At 40.0% G+C, this 22288-nt stretch overlaps 1 protein-coding gene across 1 annotated transcript in view; it reads left to right on the top strand.

Moving 5' to 3' along the window:
* Positions 1-22288, top strand: part of EFCAB6 (EF-hand calcium binding domain 6) — an 81878-nt gene that overhangs the window by 56839 nt on the left and 2751 nt on the right. The window contains 6 exon segments of the mRNA XM_080575793.1: positions 13508-13711; positions 14284-14511; positions 16368-16557; positions 17393-17631; positions 20027-20113; positions 20117-20176. Of these exon segments, the coding sequence (XP_080431919.1) occupies positions 13508-13711; positions 14284-14511; positions 16368-16557; positions 17393-17631; positions 20027-20113; positions 20117-20176 (1008 nt within the window).

Raw genomic sequence — 22288 nt, forward strand, 5'->3', positions numbered from 1 at the left:
GTGTAGATGTAGTAGGAAGGTCAAACATGGAGCTTAGTCAAGTACAGAGAAAATCTTGACTGTGTCCATAGACACAGTTCTGATGCTCTGAACATATTTGTTGCAACAACTCAAATTAGAGTTACTGTTTCTCTGTGGCAGATGTTTTTGTCTGCAGTGTCTCACCCAGATTAATTCACTTGAGGCAGGCTTCAGGAGCAGATCCCACAGCTCATACTCACAGCATCCTTTTGTCAGGCAGAAATTCTTACTGAGCTTGAAAACAACAGGAGCATATCAAAAGGTGTAAGTAAAAGAAGTCTTTGTCCTATTTTAATTTCACAGTCTTTCCCTTTTCTCTAGTTTCTCCCATCTTAGTCTGTCTTGACCAGTGGGATTAGGGTGTAAGGAGATGTGAGCATATAGGAGTCCAAATGACATTACCTTACCGTTCATTTCTGAATTTGGCTAAGGATGTGAAAGCCTGTTACTGACTAGATACATAGCAGTTCTAAAAAAAAAAAAAAAAAGAAAAAAAAAAGTATTAACTTGCATCTTATGTTCTAGGAAGTAACTATGTTTCATTTTCAAAAATATATGCTCGAAGCACAAATAAAATGAGAAAAATAATAATCATCACGCAGTGGAAAAACATATAAAAAGCCTACCACTTTATTGCCATGGCGATAACAGAATGTTGTGCTAAACAAATCCGTATAGAGTTACGGTGATTAAATTCTGTGTCATGATGCAGAAGCTAGAAAACCAGTGAGATCTTTGTTTCAGCCTCTTCGTGTCCTGAGTCAGAAAGTCTGTCAGGGCTGGAGTGACTGACAAGAGCAGAAGGAGAGACCATACTTTTTGGATGAAGGAGAACCCAAAAACAGCTCCAAAAGTTTGTAACATGTTATAGGGTTTTTTTAGTGTGTTAGTGACTTTACCAATGAGTGTCAGTTACCAATAGGCATAGATTTACCACAATACTTATTATAAGTGTAGCTTTATTCAAAATTTTATACGGTTGCTTAAGTGCTTTTATTCTCTGTAAATTTAGCATTAATATTTATAGTAGTGTAACTGTTACTTTGTCTTTAGTGGCAGTATTACATTTAGTTATAGTTATTTTAAAATAGTTGGGAATTTAAAAATATTTATATTTTCAGCTTATTAAAATTAAAATGCAGTCTTAATAGATATAATAGATTACATGGTTCTCAAGTGTAAAACATTGGAATACTTTTTATAGGTCAGAAAATCCTGCATTTCCCCTTCATTCTGCTATTATGCTGATATAATTTCAGTAAGTTTCAACTGAATCATACCAGCCCAAAGACGAATTGAGTGAAATACATCCATATAATTATTTTAAGAATGTTTTTGAATGCTGCAATATTGACCTACCAACAAGCTTTCATAACGACTTTAGAACAGGTGTCTACTTTTGCTAGGGAAGGTTTAGCTGTGATGTCTTCTCATCCTCCAAGGAGGTGCTAAGCTTCCATAACAACTTGACAAGCTGCACACTCCTGGGTTCAAGTTCTGCAAGTGTACATTTAACATGAAATATCTTTAGCAGTACTCAAAGATCCTGAGTACTTTCCACCTCAACTTAACAAAAAATAAGCTACCTCCCCAAGTACCTCTTTCAGGAGGTACTTGGTCCATGACAGGGTTAGAGCCTGTACTGCTTTTTTCTATATTGAGTATTCTCCTTGAACTCTTTTCTGTGCTGTGTTGGGGTAGAAGGGATAAATCCATCATTAAAATCAAGTTAATCCACAAGGGGATATTTTTGAAAAGACAAAACAAATATGAACCAGGTTCACAGTACTGGTTCAGCTTCCAGATGCTCTCAAAGGTCATGTTTTCCATTTGGGTTCAACCCAAAATCTCCCATGCCTTTGCAATTTCATCCCACCCTGGGTTCATACGTGTTCCTGGGGTTCTGTGCAGGTTCTGGGAGAAGGCTGGTAGTTAAATTATTCACTTCATCCAAACATGCTACAGTTTTGGCTTGTAAAGTATATATGTAAATTAATGAGATATGCAACTCATTCAGGCACATTAGGAAAACTGATCATTATGCTATACAATTTGATCACTGAAGTATATTAAAAAGTAATGAGTAAAGTATGCAGCTTGATCATTAAAGTATGGAAAATTTACTGAACTAGTAAAGTACGAGCCTGGGATAATTTTTGTCTCACATGGCACCTCATAAATATAACCCACAACCACAAAAGCAAATATTCACAAACCCAAAAGCCATACAGGTTTAGATTTTTTTTTTTTTTGCTTAGAAAATAGCTGAATAAGGGAAGTTGAAAAAGTCTTGTGGAAATGATTTCTAAAGGTTTTATTCATCACATGGATCTTTTGATGGCTTTGACATATGCTAATGAGCTTTACATTCTGATTAACTCTTTAGAATACTCACTATGGCATCTGTACATCTGATCTGATTTATATGAGCAGGATTCCCACTGAATTACAGCTCCATAGAGGTGTAGGGATATGCTATATGAAAATAGAACTAAAGAAACATGAAATACTTTAAGCAATGTGATTGCAGCTTAATATTCAGGTAAGGAAGAACTGCGGTTATGTCACTTAGCTCTGATGTTGCTAACTAACTGCAGAAGAGCTGAGAAAGGAGGAAGAAGGCAGAGAGGACATTGTCTTGGGGATGCTGTTAAGCACCAGTGGACTCTCTGAGGACATTTGTAAAAATCCAGATTCTGGAGCTGGGAATAAGCATCATGAACTTTTCTTGGCTGACCTGCCAGACTTATGATTAGTAAGGTCTGAGTGGAGCTCTTCTGTATTAAAATAAGTGGCTAACGCAGTCTGGCCTAATGAAAGCTACACGGGAGAATCAGACACCTCCCACCCCAAAAGAAAGTGTACTCACAGATCCTTCTCCACTGTGAGCAATTTCAGTAGTGGAAGGGGAAAAAAGTAAAGAATGTGTTAAAAGCAATAGTAGAGGGAGTGCTGGTCAGATCTAGGACAACAAGGTTTTACACAGAATCAGCACACCTACACTGTAGTGGGTAACACAAGAGGAAAGGAGGGATTGCAATCAATTGTTTTGTGTTGTTTGGCCTTCCTGCTGCTGAGGCTGATGAGTGATTTGCGGCGAGCTTAATAAACCTTTATCTGTCAAGACCAGCAGTGAGAAGGAGGAGAGCAAGTTAGGTTGAGGAGATGACGGAGAGAAGGGATAGATCATTGCTTGCGCCCATTCAAGGGCAGGAATTGAGCTAATGAGGGATTTGCTGGCATGTGTGTCTTTCAGCTGACAAAGGGAGTAAGTAGAAACATATTCGGCAAAACTGTTTTTTTTTTTTTAAAGGTGATTTAATGTTAAATGATGAAATTTGGAAATTGGGCTGATTTCCAGAACTTCTTTCCAGGAAAAATCATGAAACATTTGAAAATCAAAGTAGGCATTTGATTTAGCTTTGTCCTGAACTTTCTGTTTGCACACCAAGTTCTCTATTTGTTTGTGTTTAGCTTCCTGTTGAGTTTCTCTGCAGTCGGTCTCATGCCGCAGAGTGCTTTCTTCTCTAGCTGAGTACATTTTGTTTCCAGCTAGTTACATCATACCTACTTGCCTGCAAAACTGCAGGCTCACTTATTCATGCTTGTTGCTCTTCCTGCCAGAGAGGATCCTGTTTCTCTTTGGACCAGTACCCACGAGAGGGTTATAACCAGGAGAGTATAGCAAATGCGCATCTCTTCTTGAAGCCTGGCACTGTGATAAGTGTGCCTCCAGGTCCCAGGACTAGTATCCACTATTTACTAATGAAAAGCATTGAGTCTGTTGTTGCTGTCTCCATCTGTGTTGGGCAAGTTGCTGCTGGAGAGTCTACAGAGCTAAGCCACTTGCTCTCACATCACATAGCTCTCAGCAGTAGCGATGCTGCAACCCCTACCTGGAAAATGCAAATGAAGCAGCTTCCTCATGCTCTTGGAAACTATTCCTAAACCAAAAGAGGGGACAGCATTGATGCAGCTTACCAGCTCCACAAACAGAGGGTGACTGTGCTGTGACTCTCCAAAACTCTGATTTGCACCAAGTGCAACTCTACAGTGTATCTGTTGTAACTATATAGTTCTGGAGCTACTATAACTATATTGTTCCAAAAACAAACAAACAAACAAACCAAAAAAGACCATGCAACAGAGGAGTGGCATCCTCTCCTCAGTCTTTCCATACTCGTGCTTCCTAAATTCATCAGTGTTATTAAGCCAACCCTTGTGCACTGTGTTCAGGCATGGGAAGATGAATTTCAATTGCAGCTATGATCTTCCTGTGCAATTGCACCAGGAATATGTGAAGACCTGCTGTACGGATGTGGTGCTTTTCCCTGTTTTGGGGGTGGGAGTTTTACAGGTTTGTTCATTAGTCTTCATCTACTGAACCTCTGGCCCTCGTGCTCTGGGCCAGTTACTTGGGCAGACAGCTGACTCAGCAGTCGTGACCTGCTGCACCAGAGATGACCAGGCCTGCTGATCACATGCCTACCCTCAGTCAGAAGCTCCACAAACTTTGTCCTCACATAGAACAGCCGTTCTCCAGGGAAATACCCCTTCTGGGATATGTGCATGTTAGTATCTTTTCCAGTATTACATGTGCTTCAGGCTGACAAATATCAAATCTTTCCTTGTGCCTTGATACAACCCCAAGTTACTAATAATACATAGTGAAACTGGATCAGAAATTTCCCTTCGTTGCTTCTGCTCTTCTTTGCACTGCCCGCCCCTTGACTACGATGTGCCATCCCTCATTGTGCTGGGATTACTTGTTTGAGATCTCTTCCTATTGACAATGCTCACCAACGCTGTACCTCCCTTTCCTTCTCTGGAGTAATGAACAAAAAGGTCTAACAAAAATACCTACAGGATACAACCAAAACTGCTCAGAAAGTTTATTTCTTGAAGCAAAAGCCCAGATAAATCTACTCTGCCCCTCTCAGAACAGCATCTTTTGGAATTTAGATTCCGTTCCTGCTACCCAGCTTGCCCCTAGTTGTGCTTCTGCCCCTATTTAAGGCTAGAAAGCAAAATTTTTAAATGGCAAAATTTTCCTTGGGATGAAAGCCTCTCCTTCGCTTTATATTTACTTGAAGAGGAGGAAAAGGAGAAAGGAGTGATAATGGTTTTGAGAACATAGTATTAGACCATCAGATGTAGTACAGATGGGCTAGACACTGCTGAGAAGAAAGAAGAGCAGGGAGTCCTCCCTATGGCTCCTGCTTCTCAATCCAGTTCTACCTAGGCTTAATATTTCATATTTATTTAATACAGCTGTTATTTTAATTACATGTAGAGGGCTGTGGCATTTTTGTAGACAAGACGAAGTTTGAAAAAGAGTACTCTTTGACTCATTGTGTTAAATCATTTTGTCAAATCATCATATGCCATTACAAATGCCAAACACTACAGAGTGTTTTATCCTGCAAATGTGACCTCAAAACTTGAGTATGTGGGTTGCAAACAGTTGGTCAAAACGAAAATGTTACCTTACAAAATGACCCTTACTGGAGTATTCATCTTTTATTTGTAATTACACTTATTATTGCAAGCTCTTGTTGCCCACCACCTATGAAATCCTCAGCAGGCGTAAATCAGCACTCAGGTTAATGGAGCTAAACTGATCATTGCCAGATGAGGATATAGCTCCACTTACAAACCAGTGGTAAAACACAGGCCTCTCTGTAATACTGGAACTTTTTAATCAGAATCTAAGAGCTAGAACTGGCTGGCTAGTGGCAATATATTACTGGTTGTTTGAACATAAGAACAAAATGCATTTCCATCCCAAACCACACTCAGGCAACTAACTCTGCTGCTTCCACATGTCTTTAGGGAAGAGCAATTTATGGAAAACTACCTGAAGATACTTGTTGTTAGGGTAAAGGATGGTCCCACGGGTAAGCACAGAAACTTCTACAACTATGTAAACTGTCAAAAGGATGATTACTCCTGGCAAAGGTCATTCTCACATACAAAGAGGAAAATGTATCCTTTTTCAGGGAAAGATACAAGAGGCTTCTTGTGCAAGCAGTTTCCCAAGACCTTTGCTGTCTGAACCTCCCCAGAAAGGGAGAGAGGTCAGACTTGTGACAAGGCCAGAGAAACTGTAATTTATCTGGATGTTCTGATCTACTTTATAATTAAAAAAAAAAAAAAATAATAGAAAATTCTTCCAGAAACAGGAAGGAGCTGCAGGAATGGAGCTTCGCTGAGCAGGTGTGGGTGGTGGAGCCTTCTTTTATTATTAACAGCATAGTTGTGCCATTTATAGAAAAGGACATGAGACTGTGCAGAGAACTTTCTAAAGAAGAAAAATGCAGCCCTACTTTGAACAGCAAGTGATCTACATAGAGCAGCCCATGAGCAAAGCCTTGCAATAATGCCTCATCTCTCTTGGCGAAAGCAGGAGGTGAAAGTGGATTTACATGATCCTTTGAAGGCTCTTACAAACAGTATTAGGAGAGACAGGAAAGTCTGTGAAGAGCTGAGAGATGCTAGAGAGGTCTCACGCCTGCTCAGAGCCTTCCTGGTACGTGGATGCTGAGCAGGACGGTCAGGTAGTCTGGAGGTCAGAGCCTACAGCAGCAGCTGGCATGGTGTGGGGCAGGTAACTCTCCAAGACCTACAGCGATTTGAGAAGCTACAGAGCAGGAGCAAGGTACAGAGCCCTCTCCCCTGAATTCTGAAATGAGATAAATAAAGAGCTTGATGGGATGAGTGGAGTACATTGCAGTGAATAGCAGAAAATCAGCTAAAAGAAAACTATCCCTTTTTCTAGCCCAAAAAAATTCTTCTATAAATTGTCTGTAAGCACCACTAGGACATAAACTGCATAGCTCTGAATCAAATTCATTCTGTTACTTCCTTTCAGTCATGAGGTTAAATTGAGACAGAACAAAGCTAAGAAACATACCCACGCTGTGTGTATTTAAAAATCCAGATGCCCAGACCAGACTCCGAAATTTTAGGCCCCAGCTCGACTACTTCAGCTGAAGGTGATAATTTTAGCTGCAGATGATACAGTCGCAGGTATACAATGAAAGTACTAACTGAAGGTAGTAGATGAATGAAAGGCAATAACTGAATGTAAATGGTTTTCTAGTTTTCAATCTGTGCTTTACAAGAAGAACAAGTTATTTTTTTATTAGCTTTCTAACCATTTTAAGATCAAAGATTGTTAGGTCTTATGAAATAAGCAAAAAGCTCTTGAAATTAAATAAATTAGGAAAGCTTGCACTTTCCAACTATGCTTCTTTAAAAGGTTGCAGGGCAGTAATGCTTTCTTTAAGTCTTTGGCTTCATAAGAATAATTAAAAGCAGAGGTGACGTGGTTTCTAGTCTTAGACTGGCAGGCAGGCAGAAGGTATGCCTGGTACTGGACCATGCCTGGCAATCTTCATTTCCTGACAACAGCAAGGACCTGGCTCCATGTCTACATGAATAATTCCACTTCTTGTGTTTCTTCTCTTGGTAATGCAGCTGTAATACCTATCCTGCAGAAATGTTTTATGTAAAGCATGGTTAATACTGAAAAGTGTTATTTGCATCTGAAAATAGGGGAGTCAGAGGACTCAGAGGCAGGCTTCTTGCAGTTCTGTAAGAAACATATTTTCTTTTCCATTCAGTTATAATGATCATGTGAGACGTGACAAGGAAACAGGAGCTCAGGACAAAAAGCCATCTGTTTCTTTTTTGATATTTCATATTGCATGGAGCAGGAAGATGGCAAAGCTTATATGCTTAAACATGGAGGTATAAAATATAGTAGTAACATTTAACATGCTGTAAAGAAACATCTTTGAATCAAAACCAGATTATTTTCTTGTTGTTTCTATCTCTTACCATAGCTATAGTAAAGATGGCTACTACTTCTGTTTGTGAAAACTTTACTTTCAAGATATTTTACATATTTAGTTTAGACGGTGCCAGTGGGTGGAAAGTTGGCTTCCGTTCCTGAAAATAAGTAGTTGCTTTTTCGAAGTTCTGGTACTGCTTTTTAATTACTATTATTGTGCCATTCCTGGGGCTAATTTTATAAGTAAAACTTGATTCCATTTTAAAAAACTGAGCTTGCTAGAGATAGAATGCAAATGCTATATAGGCTTCACTGATATTTAATTTTATGAAATGTATCTTTTTGCACGCACAGTGAATCCTTTGGTATTCTCAGGTATGACTGTACCAAAGCACAGCAGTTCTTTACTCTGCAGTTTATTCCAAACAACTGTATTTTGTAGCTTTTATCTCTGCTTGCCACATGACCTCCTACTGCATTTACTCAAAGTGTGGATTTTAACCCTGCAGAATGCATAATGGGAGTTTAGTTAGGAGGAAGCTTTGGTGGTAGATTTTAACAGTAACACACTGGTGTTAAATTGAAAGCAATACACAGAAAAAAGGATTGGTGCACACCTCGTGCAAGCATTAACACACATGTTCCCAATCCCTTCTCTGCTCTACCTTTACACTTTCTCTACCTTTGCAATATTCAACGGCAATATTTAGCTGCTGTATTCCTACTGTGGATGACCAGATTTGAAAGTGCCACAGTGAATATACCTGGGACTTAGAAATGAAGGGAAATAATTGCCCTCTCTTTCATTTCAGGACTGAAGTGCCTTTTAAATCAAAGAGATTTCCACTGTGTGCTAAAGACTATTCAGATGAGAAGAATGTATTTGGGATATTTGGACTACTTAGCGTTTAATTCCCTTTTTCTGCATTAACAGAATAGCCCTCTTTGTAAGATCACCCAATTTTTTAGACCTTTGTAAATGTGTAGGTCAGTCTTGTAATTCTGTGCTTTTGTTGGCCTGTCACCAGTTGGATCACGTTTATAGAGAGTCTATTTTTCCCCTTAGCTATGTACATAGCCCCTTTTCTCTTTTGTGGTATAAGCCAGAATTCCTGGAAGCAGGTTTTACTGCCTGCGGGATCTCCAAGGCCACCTTCTCCGTGGACTTTTCCCTCTTCGGCTGGCTGAATGCCACACCATGATTTATAATTTATTCAGTGGATCCATTACTGATTCTGTGTGTATGTTTTGTCTAGACTGAGGAAGGGCAAAAAGTCATTCTGCCTAAATCTTCTTCGGAGCTGTCAAAGAGAGGCAAATTCTCACAGATACCAGAAGTAGCAACTGCTTGCTTAAACAGCATTACACAAGAGTTTAAAGATATTGACTCTTCAAAAGATAACATGATATCAAAACAGGAGTTCTAGGATATTTGTAACCGACATTTTCAGCATCTGACTGAAGAACAAGTAAGAAAATTCTTTATTTTTTATTGTTAGTTTAAGTGTACAACAGGTAAATTGACTATGGTTATAGGCACATGTTTGCATGTTGTTCTGAACAGGCAAGAACTTGTTTAACATGTTGGAATAAATGAAAATGTTTTAAGACTCTCACTCCATGAACATTTGTTGCTACATTTGTGGGATATCATTTTTTTCCGTATCTCTGAGTATAGTTGTGAACTATAATAACCACAGGCTTTCTAAAGCAAAGTCACGGAGATGCTATTGCTAATAACGTTGTGAATTTAAACTGCAGTAGCTCTCTTTCCTTAGCTCTTCATCTGTGTATTCACTATTTTAAAAGTTTCTTTTTCAATTTTGAGTTAATTCACTTCTAGGGTCAATGGGGGTGAGGGGCAGGGAGGCGCATTGTCAGCATGGAATAGAAAGTACTTTCATGGGGATCTAATGCAAATTCCATTTTCTCAGTAGCTATTTTGTCCTGCCCTCACTGGACAATGAAAGGGGCAAGCATTTGATGTTTCCCGGCCACCTCTCAGTTACTTTTCTGGATTAAAGATTCCCCCAGATTAGCGCTAGCAGAGTTTATGTAACCTTGAATTTAGCTTGAGTGATGAAAGTCATGACATGAATCTGTCTCTACAAAGCACCTGGTTAGACCCATGTTAATCTCAGTGGAATCTGAGGTTCCCATCTTTGCTAAGATTATGTTTCTGCTGAATTTAAAGTAAAAAGAGACAATTTTTTATCTTTGCTAATGATGTTTCACTGTGATTTTTCCCAGTCAAAAACTAGGTGAATAATCAAACCAGAGGTAACCTTGATTAGAAAGTTTCATATTTTACTTAACAGCACTCCAACCTTCATGCCTGTGACTGCATCAATATTATTTTGGAAACTGAAAGACAAGACACAGAACTCTTATGCTTGTCTAGATGCTAGAAAATTATTTTGGTACTTTGCTCATTGCACATATATCCTCTGATTTTTTGGCCCAGTATTTCCCACCAGCACTTTCGACTACTAATTGCAGACAGGAGTGGGGTCTGCTTGTAATTACAGTAGAGAGTCTGACATGTTATTGGGCACTGCTATGCATATGTATAATAGCAAATGAAAGCACTAAAAAAATCAAAGTATTTTCTGTTTCCCCCTTGAAAATTTCAGAACAAATGGCCTGTATGCTCTATTCCTGGTCATCATATTGCTGGTGAGGTACCAAGAGCAACTGCCAGGTGTTCTCAAACCTGGAGCGTCCACACCAGATGAAAGCAGAAGTGAAAATTCGGTGATGCTGTTTCCTTATCCCTGTGAACCCTGTGAATCCCTGTGAGTGGAATATCCAGGGTCTTTTCATGGCCAACATTTGGATGTAGGACTATCACAGTATCATAGATTTCTAGGTTGGAAGAGACCTCAAGATCATCGAGTCCAACCTCCAACCTAACACTAAGTACTCCACTAAACCATATCGCTAAGCTCTACATCTAAACGTCTTTTAAAGACCTCCAGGGATGGTGACTCCACCACCTCCCTGGGCAGCCTGTTCCAATGCTTAATAACCCTTTCGGTAAAGAAGTACTTCCTAACATCCAACCTAAAACTCCCCTGTCGCAACTTTCGCCCATTCCCCCCTCATCCTGTCACCAGGAACGTGGGAGAACAGACCAATCCCCACCTCTCTACAGCCTCCTTTAAGGTACCTATAGAGAGCGATGAGGTCTCCCCTGAGCCTCCTCTTCTCCAGGCTGAACAAGCCCAGCTCCCTCAGCCGCTCCTCGTAAGACTTGTTCTCCAGACCCCCTCACCAGCTTCGTTGCCCTTCTCTGGACTCGCTTGAGCACATCCATGTCCTTCCTGTAGCGAGGGGCCCAAAACTGAACACAGTACTCCAGGTGCGGCCTCACCAGAGCCGAGTACAGGGGCACAATCACTTCCCTAGACCTGCTGGCCACACTGCTTCTTATACAGGCCAGGATGCTGTTGGCTTTCTTGGCCACCTGAGCACACTGCTGGCTCACCTAGAAGGTGTTTTGAGCAAATTTGCTGATGACACTAAACTTGGAGGAGTTGTGGACTCTGTTACGGGTGGAAAGGCGTTGCAGAGAGATCTGGACCAATTGGAGAGCTGGGCGATCACCAACCACATGAAATTTAATGAGAGCAATTGCCAGGTCCTGCACCTGGGACAGGGCAACCCTCGCTATACATACAGACTGGGCGATGAGACGCTGGAGAGCAGCCCCTCAGAGAGGGATCTGGGGGTTGTGGTTGATAGCAAGCTGAATATGAGCCAGCAGTCTGCCCTGGCAGGCAGGAGGGCCAACCGTATCCTGGGGTGCATCAAGCACAGCATTGCTAGTCGGTCGAGGGAAGTTATTGTCCCGCTCTACTCTGCACTGGTGCGGCCTCACCTCGAGTACTGTGTGCACTTCTGGGCACCACAGTACAAAAAGGACATGAAACTGTTGGAGAGTGTCCAGAGGAGGGCTACAAAGGTGGTGAAGGGCCTAGAGGGGAAGATATACGAGGAGCGACTGAGGTCACTTGGCCTGTTCAGCCTGGAAAAGAGGAGGCTGAGGGGAGACCTCATCACGGTCTACAGCTTCCTCACAAAGGGGGAGTAGAGGGGCAGGCGCCGATCTATTCTCTTTCGTGACCATTGTCTTTAGTGACCAGCGATAGGACCCGTGGGAATGGCGTCAAGCTGTGACAGAGGAAGTTCAGGCTGGACATCAGGAAGAGGTTCTTCACTGAGAGGGTTGTCGTGCACTGGAACAGGCTCCCCAGTCACTGGACCAAGCCTGTTGGAGTTTAAGAAGCTTTTGGAGTGTGCACTTAGTCACATGGTCTGAATTTTTGGGTAGACCTGTGTGCTGCCAGGAGTTAGACTCTATGATCCTTGTGGGTCCCTTCCAACTCAGGATATTCTATGATTCTATGATTCTAAGGCAGGAGGGCACACATACTCCTAACTGAGTTGTGAAAAATCTCTTGTTTTTTCCTTTTTAGAAGCAGGAAGACACGCATCTCCAGCTGAAAAGTTGTCCAGACTAGATTCTGTCTACTTTACACTCAAGAAGAACCAAAAGGACACAGGAGTTATTTTATACTTAAAAGAACCTCAGAGAAGTAAAGAAAAAAAATCCTGATAGAAACAGTCATGCATAATAGTAACGAGAAGCAGGCCTGAGGAGCCTCATTTATGTAAGCAGCAGCCTCTGCGCGAGTGAGACTCAAGCCCTGTATCTCCAGATATTTTGATTTTGACAGGTCTCTCAAAGATATGCCTATGTATATCTATATGAAGATGCTCCAGGAGAGCCTTCCAATCTGGGTACAGGATTTGCCACTGCTAAACCAAACCCCTGCCGTTCAAGCTGTTGTCGCTGCTCAGAGTTGTTACAAAAGTGTTACTAATAGTCATAGTCTGGATGACTTCACAAAAAATGTTGTCCTTTATCCTTTTCTGAATGATGGCCACTTACTGTTTGCTATTAGCAAGACTTGTTTGGAATCCATATCAAGTAATGGATGAAGACTTTCTTCCTGAAATTTGGCTTCTTAGTCTTCTGAATTTCTGATAGTGTGGCCTTTCTCATAAAAGGTGTAAACAAATGGCAAACAAGCTGTTGATTAATATCTTCCTGAGTAACAGCCCCCTTTTTATTACAGGCACTTTCCTCCTCTGCTTGAACTACCTTGACTTGCTTGAACTATTTGCAGTCCTCAAAATGGCTACATTTTGTTGTCTGTTGAAAGTTTCTAACTATAGGTAACCCAGCTTATTGGGGTATTGTTCTATTTACTTGAAGTTTGTAATACACTTTGAGATCCTCACATGAAGTGTGAAGTGTAATCACAAGTGCAAAATAGAATTGTTTATAATTCATAATGTGGTACCAGCCAGGCCAATGGGGGAAAGTTGAAAGGAAATTCAAAATGTATCCTTTGCCCTTTGAAGTTTGACTGTGACTTGGCACATGCATCAAAGACGTGACTAGTTTCCTTTAGGGTTTAAGTCTCTGCCGAAAAAGATCAAATCAAAAGCAATCTGAGGTTCCCAAATAGATTTATATTAAAAATCAAAAATGAAGCCCCCAGAAAAAGGATACTGATGACTCTTGAAACACTTTCAAAATGAGTGCAGCTCATTTAAGGGCAGACTGTTATAATCCCTGCTTTGATTAGCAGCTTTTATCATGAGTAGTCCCATTAAATTCAGCACAGCTACTTATGGAATAAAGAGCTGTTCAGTGGAAAACAGCCCAACCTCATCCTTACAGTGCCATACATCACGCAGAGAGCAGGATACCTGCCCTGCCTTGTGCCAAGCAGCCATCAGACCTCCACGGATCCCTTCAGGCAGCAGAAACAAGGGCATCAGCAGCTGCCCCCAGGACTTTCACAGGCTGTCAGTAGTGTAGAGGTATGGTTCCTGGCAGTATCTCATAACTTTATGTTAATCGAAAGGCTGTAAAGATTTTCTGCTGTGTTCTTTCATGCTGATTCATTTTTTGCCCTTGGGGTGAAATAATTTGGTGATGCAAGTACAATAACTGAGGAACATTAATGGCTTACTGAGGTGGCTGTGGAACTTAGGTGTACCCAATAGCATGAAAAATTCTCCTTAATGGTACTTAGCCAGGATACACGTGCACAGTGTATTTGATTTACATCTCATGATAAAATGTTATTCTTCTATACAGCACCTCAATCACTGTGTCTAATCACAGGGTTTAGTAGTATAATCAGCACACTAAGGGCTGAATTCAATTAAAAAATATCCAGCAGAAGTCCCTTTTTCATTGTTTTCCCAGTTTTGTGCAGGCTTCTGCAGAGAAGCTATGATTTTTTTTAATAAGATGAACCCTAGGATTCCTTCTATTCTAAGTCATCTTCTTCCTTTTTTTTCAATACATTTTGTCACATTGTTAGTACCTTAGGGGATGCTGTTGTAAAACTAGCATTTGCAAAAGTCATCTTTTGCTTCTTCAGTAGTTCGAAAATCTTTGGAACACAGTGGATGTTGATGCTGGTGGACGTCTGAAATATCAGGACTTTTTGAGAAAGTTCAGCTCAGAACTCGTAACGATGCCATCAAGCACTCCCAGCGTTACTAGTCTTGCAACTTCTACCAAGCTAGTTACCCGTGCCATGCAGGAACCACAAGTGTCTTCTCAGCCTGAGCGTCCCAACACATTATCTTCTCTAGTAGGGCAAAAGAGTGTAAGTGTGGTTATTTTATTAATTTTCTCTTTTTTTTTCTCTGTGCATAGGCTAAAAATAATATCTGTGGGACTCAGTGAAGGTATTTCTATTGATTGCCCATGAAATCAGGCATGAAAATCTGTTAATAAGCAAATGAAGTTATTTGTAAAATATTTGCTTTACAATGACAAAAATTGAGCTAAATTGTAACTCCACTGAAGTCAACTCATATATATTGATTTATACCAGTAATATTCCCTGCTGTTACCTTAGGCACATCCATCAGAGCTGTATGGCAAATAAAATTTCTATTCTTAAGCACAATCATATTTCTGTGAACAAAGTCAACAAAGGCTCAATAGCTGAAAAAGCAACATAAAAAATGTAGATGGTCATCTGAGAAGGCTAGGCAGGATTGGAAGTTACAGTTTTCTACTTAGTATTTACATTCTGCCTGTCTTGTTCTGCTTTTTGGTGGATGCCAAATTACAGCAGTTACAGCTGTTAATGGCTGCTAGTCTTACTGGTAGACTTATCATAAGACCAGCAACTTAATCATAAGACCTCAAAGAGAGATAAGAGAAGTGGATTAGGAAGGCAGTAGTTTTGCTTTGGCATCCCTATCTATGCTTAATGTCAATAATGCACTTTGGTCCCCCTCAGCTGCCATTCTGGCCTCTTATGCTAGTGACAGGACTGACAGAAAGGTTGGAAATAAATACTGGTAGAAATATTCAATATCCCCCTTTGTGGATCTACACGCACCTATTCCATGTTCTTTGGTTATAATCAAGCCTACAGAAGAAAAATAAAATATTTAGAATTATTCAGTGCCTGGAACATGCTTGGATTTTCTAACTGGTTCTGCATGGAGAAGTTTAGCTACTGAAAAAGAAATAACAGATTGAGTAAATTAAAGATGCAAACAACTTGTCACGGCTGGCAAATCTAAACACTGGCCCATTGCTAGCTCAATTATTGCAATAACTGTAGGTTCTTTCTTGAAAAGCCCAGGCAATTAGCTGCATGAGTCCTTCATGCTTTGATCCAGTTCTCAGAGAAAGCACTGGAAAATTTCTCCTTGCTATCTGTGAATGCTAGATCGGATAGTATAAGAAAACAGGAAGGGAATGTAAGTCTCCCAGAACTCACGGTGGTTGGAAAGATCCCAGCCAGCCTGATGTTCATTCATCAGCATTCATCCCTGCAGCATTTGCTGCATGGAAATGTGCTTGAGTCCTCAGCAAGTCTGCACCAGTGAGACCCCTGAGGGAGCACTGGGAAGTCTCACTAAATATGAGATTATTTGTTGGACCTAGAAGCATAACTACGGCTTGTGCAACCATAATAGAGAGGTAGGCTGGGGCTTTACTTCCAGCTCACCCACAGTACTCCTGAGGCAGCAATCAAAAAGACACCAAGCACTTCGATCCTCTCACATTATTCTTTCTGTGGCTCTGCACATGAGCACTGCAGAACTGACTCTTCTAGTAACAAATCAAAGCACTGTTACTGCATTATTCAGTGACTTTGCATTGATTTGTTTATTCTAAGGTGGTATTACATGTCTTTTTTAAACACAGGATCTGTTCTTTAATAAGAAACAGTTTGGAGAAACTATTAAAGATTTACAAGTAAAGTAAATAATAATAATAAAAAAAAAAAAGTGGTCAAGGCCCATTAAATGAATAGTGTCATTCTGATACTAAGAATTTTCTAACTTGCTGACACAATTCAAATCAGACTTAAAAATGGTTTGGATGATACATTAGTTTCAAGTCTGGAAAGACAGAAACTGGATTTGTCATCTGGTGTTTTGTCTACACAATCAGTAAAACTTGGAAGAAAATATCACCATTATCTCTTGCTTTTAGACACCAGCATCCAGCTATCCTCAGACAGCAACGGCATGTTCTACACCTGTCCTTAATTGTGAAACAATAGAAAATAAGATAAGAAAGGATATCCAACGTTCCTGGAGAAGCATAATGAAACTGCAAAGAGAAGGATGTCGGCAAGCTAGGAGAAATCCCAGTGTCAGACTTCCTCGGTTTGTTACCATCTGAAAAGTGCTCTATTCATTCTCAGATGTGTTCTGTTTTCCTTCTGATGTCCTGGCCATTGGCCACTTTAATCAGAAAGCATCCACTGTGTGATTGCTCCAGGTACCACCCTGCTACTGCAGAGCAGAACAGCTTACTGTACACTCGGGTGCAATAAGTTCATGTTCCTCTTCAGAATTATCTACTGTTTAGAAAAAGAGGACCTGGCTATTCTTGTTGATACTTTTGGTTTGCATACAAGCTGTCTCATCACCTTCCCAGTACACTACCCTTAGCATGCCTAGTGATAACTGAACAGCTTCACCAATCTTTTACTGTGATCTTCTATGTGCTTCTGGCTGCTCTGGTCTTGATGGGTGAATGCCTGCTGATTTCAAAGGATCTTGGATTTTACTCTTGGACAAGATGAGCTATGCTGCTCTTCTGTTGTGTTCTCTTCTACACAGAATTCTCAGTGTTTTTCTTAGGACATTTGCATGTGTGATAAGACAATGTGCACCTGTGTAATTAGATATAAACTCCTCGGTATAAGAACATGTTAGCTTATCAGAACATTTATTACAGTTAGCACAAAGGCATACTTCTTGTGCATTTAAAACCAAAGTACCGTGATATTAGTACCCTGAAGCCCTGTTAAATGTGAACTGCCACCTCTATAAGTTTAGGCATGTGTATATACCTGCATCTAGCAATAGCTGCATAATACATTTATGGAGCAGTCACTGCAACTGAGCTTGTCAACATTATTCCTGTTAAAACTGGTGTACAGTACAATGATTGTCTATTTTTATGAATGACAAAATGAATATTCTTTCTGCATTTCTGTATTATTTCAGATATAGCAGAGATGTTCCACTGGCGTTTAAGTAAAGAGGAAATTAACCAAATAACAACAAAATATGACTTCAAGAAGAATGGAAAATTTGCATACCGTGACTTCCTTCAGAGTTGTATCTTGTTAAAACCACAGAAAAGCTCACTGCTACAAAGGGTGATTATACAGAAGCCACAAAAACCAGTACAAACAAAGCATATAAAAATCAAAATTACATTTTTTTTTTCAATTTCTTCTGTAGTGACATAGTATTCTAGCATTCTCTTATGTAATCCTCTTATATTAATTGTTAGTATTCATTTGGTATCTCCTTCAGTTGGAAGATTTAACTCCTTGTGATCATGCTCCCTTGTACCCAAGTTGTATGGTAAATTGGTTAAATTTGCTAAAATGTGGATAATAATTACTAGTGGAAAACCTTTAAGAGCTTTTGCTGAACTAAATAAAAATCAAGTTAGAAATAAAATGCAGTGAATGTGTCTCAGGTGGGCCCAGTCTGGAGCTACTGACAGCAGGCTGTGCCCCTGCCCCATGCCCAGCCCTGTAAGACAAGTCCAGAGGAAGCTCTCACTTGCACTGCTGTTAATGGCCACTAAGAACATCTTGTAGCCAGGGCTGATCAGCCACATTGTGCCCTTGCAGCTTTCCCTGTCACACATAGGTATTCCCCAAGCTGCAATGAAAGACAGTTACCCACAGGCTGTTCCCCTCTGCCAGTAGTACCACTCTAAGGCAGAAAAGATTGGAAGAAATGTGGAATACTGGCTGTAGTGGCCCAGAAAGGAAGTCATCAGTAATAGTGTCGCAATCAAGTTATGTAGTAGGAACAGTGCCAAATTCCAAATCTGCTCATTCAGCGAGCCTGCTACATTTTTAGGCTGTTTCTTACTGTGCCTAATTAGTTTAGATATGGTTAGTAGCAGCATTTCATAGAGAAATTACATTACTGAATAGTTTTCAGATGTGGGACAAACAGATTGCTACCAAGGTATGCTACCAAAGTATCATTAGGAATTATCAAGAATTCACTACCAGTAGGGAGAGTAAGGTAAAACTAGTAAGTTTTGCATCAAAGAACCTCATTATCTTACATAAGGTTTCCTTTATATACAAATCTGATGCAGTAAAATTCCATCCCAGTATTCTGGAGTGGATAAAGCAGTCATTTTTAAGTCCGTATGTAGTTGTCTTGAATCATTTTTATTTTATTTATTCTGTTCAAAAAACATAATGAAGGTCTCAGCCCATGTTCTGAGAATCATTATATAATGTAATATTTAAAATGAAATTTCCTCATAGATTTTTCACCCCATTCCACCTAATAGCTATACAGATAAATATCAAAAGGAATAATAATAATAAAACAAATAAAACCTTTTTTATTTTATTTTTGTTGCAGGCAAAATTATTTCTCAAAAGCCTGAGAGAATCAATGTCCTAGGGATTCACAGAAACATCCAGGCTCTGAGCTATGAAAATAACCCAAGCTGCATTCACTGTAAAGAGCTCTTTCCCTCCCTTCAACCCACAAGGGTGCACAGTATTTTGGGTTGGAAATTGCGTTATTCATGTATCCACACATTCCTCAGCTACATGTTCTGAAGGAGGAATACACCAAGAGCACAGAACAATGGTGCAGCTGACCACCAGGCCTCTTACAACAATAGGTACAGCATGGTGCCCGTGTCCACAAAGCAGTTGTAAAAAGTCCACTGTGCATTTCCTTCACAATGAGACATTTGTCAGAAGACTAGCTCATGTGCAACTGGCACAAATGTGGCATAATTGGCTTACCCTACTAAAATAATAATACCAACAGAGCATTGGGGAGAAGTTGAGCAGGACCTGTAGGAAAATAAAAGGGTAATAGATCACATCCAGATCCTGAAGGTGGCTTGAGGCTTGCTGACTTTTCTCAAAGTACCTTACTCATGGTAATGCTGGAGTATTAACGCTTTGTACAAATGGAATGAATTCACCATAATGAGTAATTCTGTAGTTCACATGTGTTCAGGGTACAACGACATAAGGAGCTTAGCCAGGCTAAAACAACAAAAGACACTATTTCCCAAGTAAAATTAACACTATCTTCCAGCTGTTGAACTATAGAGGTGTTAAAAAACTGATTGCAAGGTATTTTAGGTACTGAGGAAAATGTATATGGGGGGTTGTTTTTCTTAAATACCATACTGCTCCCATAGTTGGATTATGAATTCAGTCATTCTAAAGCCAAACCCCCCCCCCCAAAAAAAAAAAACTGAAAAATGAACACTGCAGGCAATTAAAAATTACTGAAAAAGGGAGTTGAAACAAGGACAAGCACAATACATGTACAAACACTGAGATCTGAGAAGTAACACTGACTTCAGAGTCAGTTTCAAATAATAAAAAGTTAGGGCATTGACAGTGATTAAGTAAATATTCCATCTGCACTTTCCAAGAATATTAAAATGCTGTAGGTTAAAATTATCTTGTGTAAACAGTATCTTACAATAATATGTAAACAACTACGTGACAACCAGTTGCCGATTAAGTCAGTATTACTTTCCAGTACCTTTTCATTCTGCATTATAGTTGTTCCCAGTTGTGTCCATGATGTCAGTAAATGATTGTATTTCTCATCCAACTTTGTTAGATGAGTCCTGGACCACAAACCATGTCATTCCACAGTGCAATTCTGAGAATTCAGCCCCAGATATTGCACTGCTGGAGACCAATGAAGTGAACTTTTAAATCTTATGATGAAAGTCGTACTGGACTGTTAAATATTGCAGATTTCAGACAAGTAAGTTGCATTTAGTAGGTAATAGTCAAAAAATTACAGTAGTTTAATCTGAGCTTCCTGACTGAAATTTTTCTGAAGAACAGTCCTGAACTAGGATATATAAACTCATCCTAGCTTCTCCGTGACCTTAGCTCTGACCTTTGCTCATGATAATCATTCTCCACATGATTATACTTTCTGGAGGTCTGGGATCTTGTTGGGATCTTGTTGGGATCCTGCTATAACAGCATAGATAAAACAGAGAAAATCTTAGTCCCTATACAACCTTTAAATACATAGTTTCTACAAATGCACGGGAAGGGAATTGAAGTGTTGGCTGCATTGAATGAGTTCCCTATGGTAGGTCTCCCTGTAGTCACTGCTACAGCCGCAGGATCCTGTTGCCCTTCAACTGGTGTGTTCCCTTCTGAATGTGGAATGGGCCCAAGTACTCCCCATCTGAGAGTCCCTTGTACTGGTTTCTCTGTTTGCTTTTCTGTGTGCAGCATAATTTTGTACCAGGTGAGGGATCCATATCCTCTACAAATATTTTGGTACCTTGTATCCCCTCAAACAGCAAATATACACCTGTGTATTCTAGATATATTGAGTCTGGAGTCAGGAGTTGCTTCTTCATGTAGATCCACAGGGAGTTTAATTTTTGCTTAGCTTAATCTTTAAGCTTAATTTTTAATTAATTTAAAAATATTTGACATTGTTTTTACTAGGAATAATAATCACAATCTGTTCTAGAGGCATTCTGAATATTTGCTACTCAATTGCAAGAAAATAATACAGCGGGTCTCTAAACCCATTTAATGCTGCATGCTTTGGGACACCCCTTTCTATCACTACTGCTTTAAAGAACTGATAAACTGGTGGATGGGATGCTCAATCACAGTAGGCACATGCAAAAAGCAGTCATGGGGTGTGCTTCTGAAGCTCCCTTTTCCCTGGAGCTGCAGGAAGCCAGCTTGCTGCCTAGCATTGCTAAGAACCAGTCTAAAACCCTTTAGATTGTACCAGTAACAGAATGGCTCTTTTAAACCTTTACTTATCTAGTATTGTTGGGAACATGATATCTTCTGGCACTGCCACATAGCTGAAACCTAATCCCTGCTGCCCCTGCATGAAGGCTGGGGGACAAGAAGTATCAGTGTGGCTGTATCATCTTTGTGCCTGAGGCTCCCTGGCTGTCATTGCAGCTTTCTGCCTTGCCTAGGTACTGCCTCAGCAGACAAAACTTAGGGGAGAAGGAGTGAAGGTCAGGCCCGTTACATTTGATTTTAATTTGTCATACTCCTCTAGGACACGTGATGATTATCTTTCCTAGTTAAAGCTATGTCAACAGCTTTCAAATCAAGCTTCCCTAACATGACCTAAGCTAAGCAAAAATAAATAAGAAATTGAATAAAATCTAACGCCTCATGGATTTAGATCAAAAAGCCATCCCCAGTTCCAGAATACTACTGCAAAAGTGTTAATCGGCCATTTGACAAGATAGAAAGTGATCTGTGGAGGTATGGATCCCTTCATCTCCTAGGTAACTTAATTTACTGAAACGGGGAAATTAGCTCTCTACTAACTTCAGTAATGCTGCTGTTTATGGCTGTACTATTTGCACAGGGCCATTAGTGATTTCAGATGCTGAGTTGTTAGGGGGGAAAGATGTAGAATAATCTGAGTTTTCCAGAAAACTAATGATAACTGGCATGGACCACAAAGATTAATGATGTTACTGGTCAATTGCAGGGCTCAAATTCCCAAGTGCATCTGAAACCAGAAGGGATCCTCAGAAATCAGTCAATTATTTTCTTTCATGTTGGGGCATTATGAACATATAAACTGCTGAAGTACTGAAAAAGGCACTTTGTGAAATTTTTAGCATTAGGTGAACCAGATGCATCCTGTTCAAATTGTTCAGAAGGTATGCCTATAGGCCAAGCATTTGTCCTGTGAAAATTAAAAGCACTGAGTACAGCATGAGAATTATTACGTACTTTGGGATTTGCACAGTTTGAGTGACTGCATTACTCCTTCTGTTTGTCTGGATGTAAAGACTACAGATCATCCAAGAAGGATAGAAAGGAAGATACTCCATTTCTTCATCCCATCTCCTGATAGTACTGAAAG

The sequence above is a fragment of the Anser brachyrhynchus genome, assembly GCF_964034855.1.
Source record: "Anser brachyrhynchus genome assembly, chromosome: 1".
Lineage (NCBI taxonomy): Eukaryota > Metazoa > Chordata > Aves > Anseriformes > Anatidae > Anser > Anser brachyrhynchus.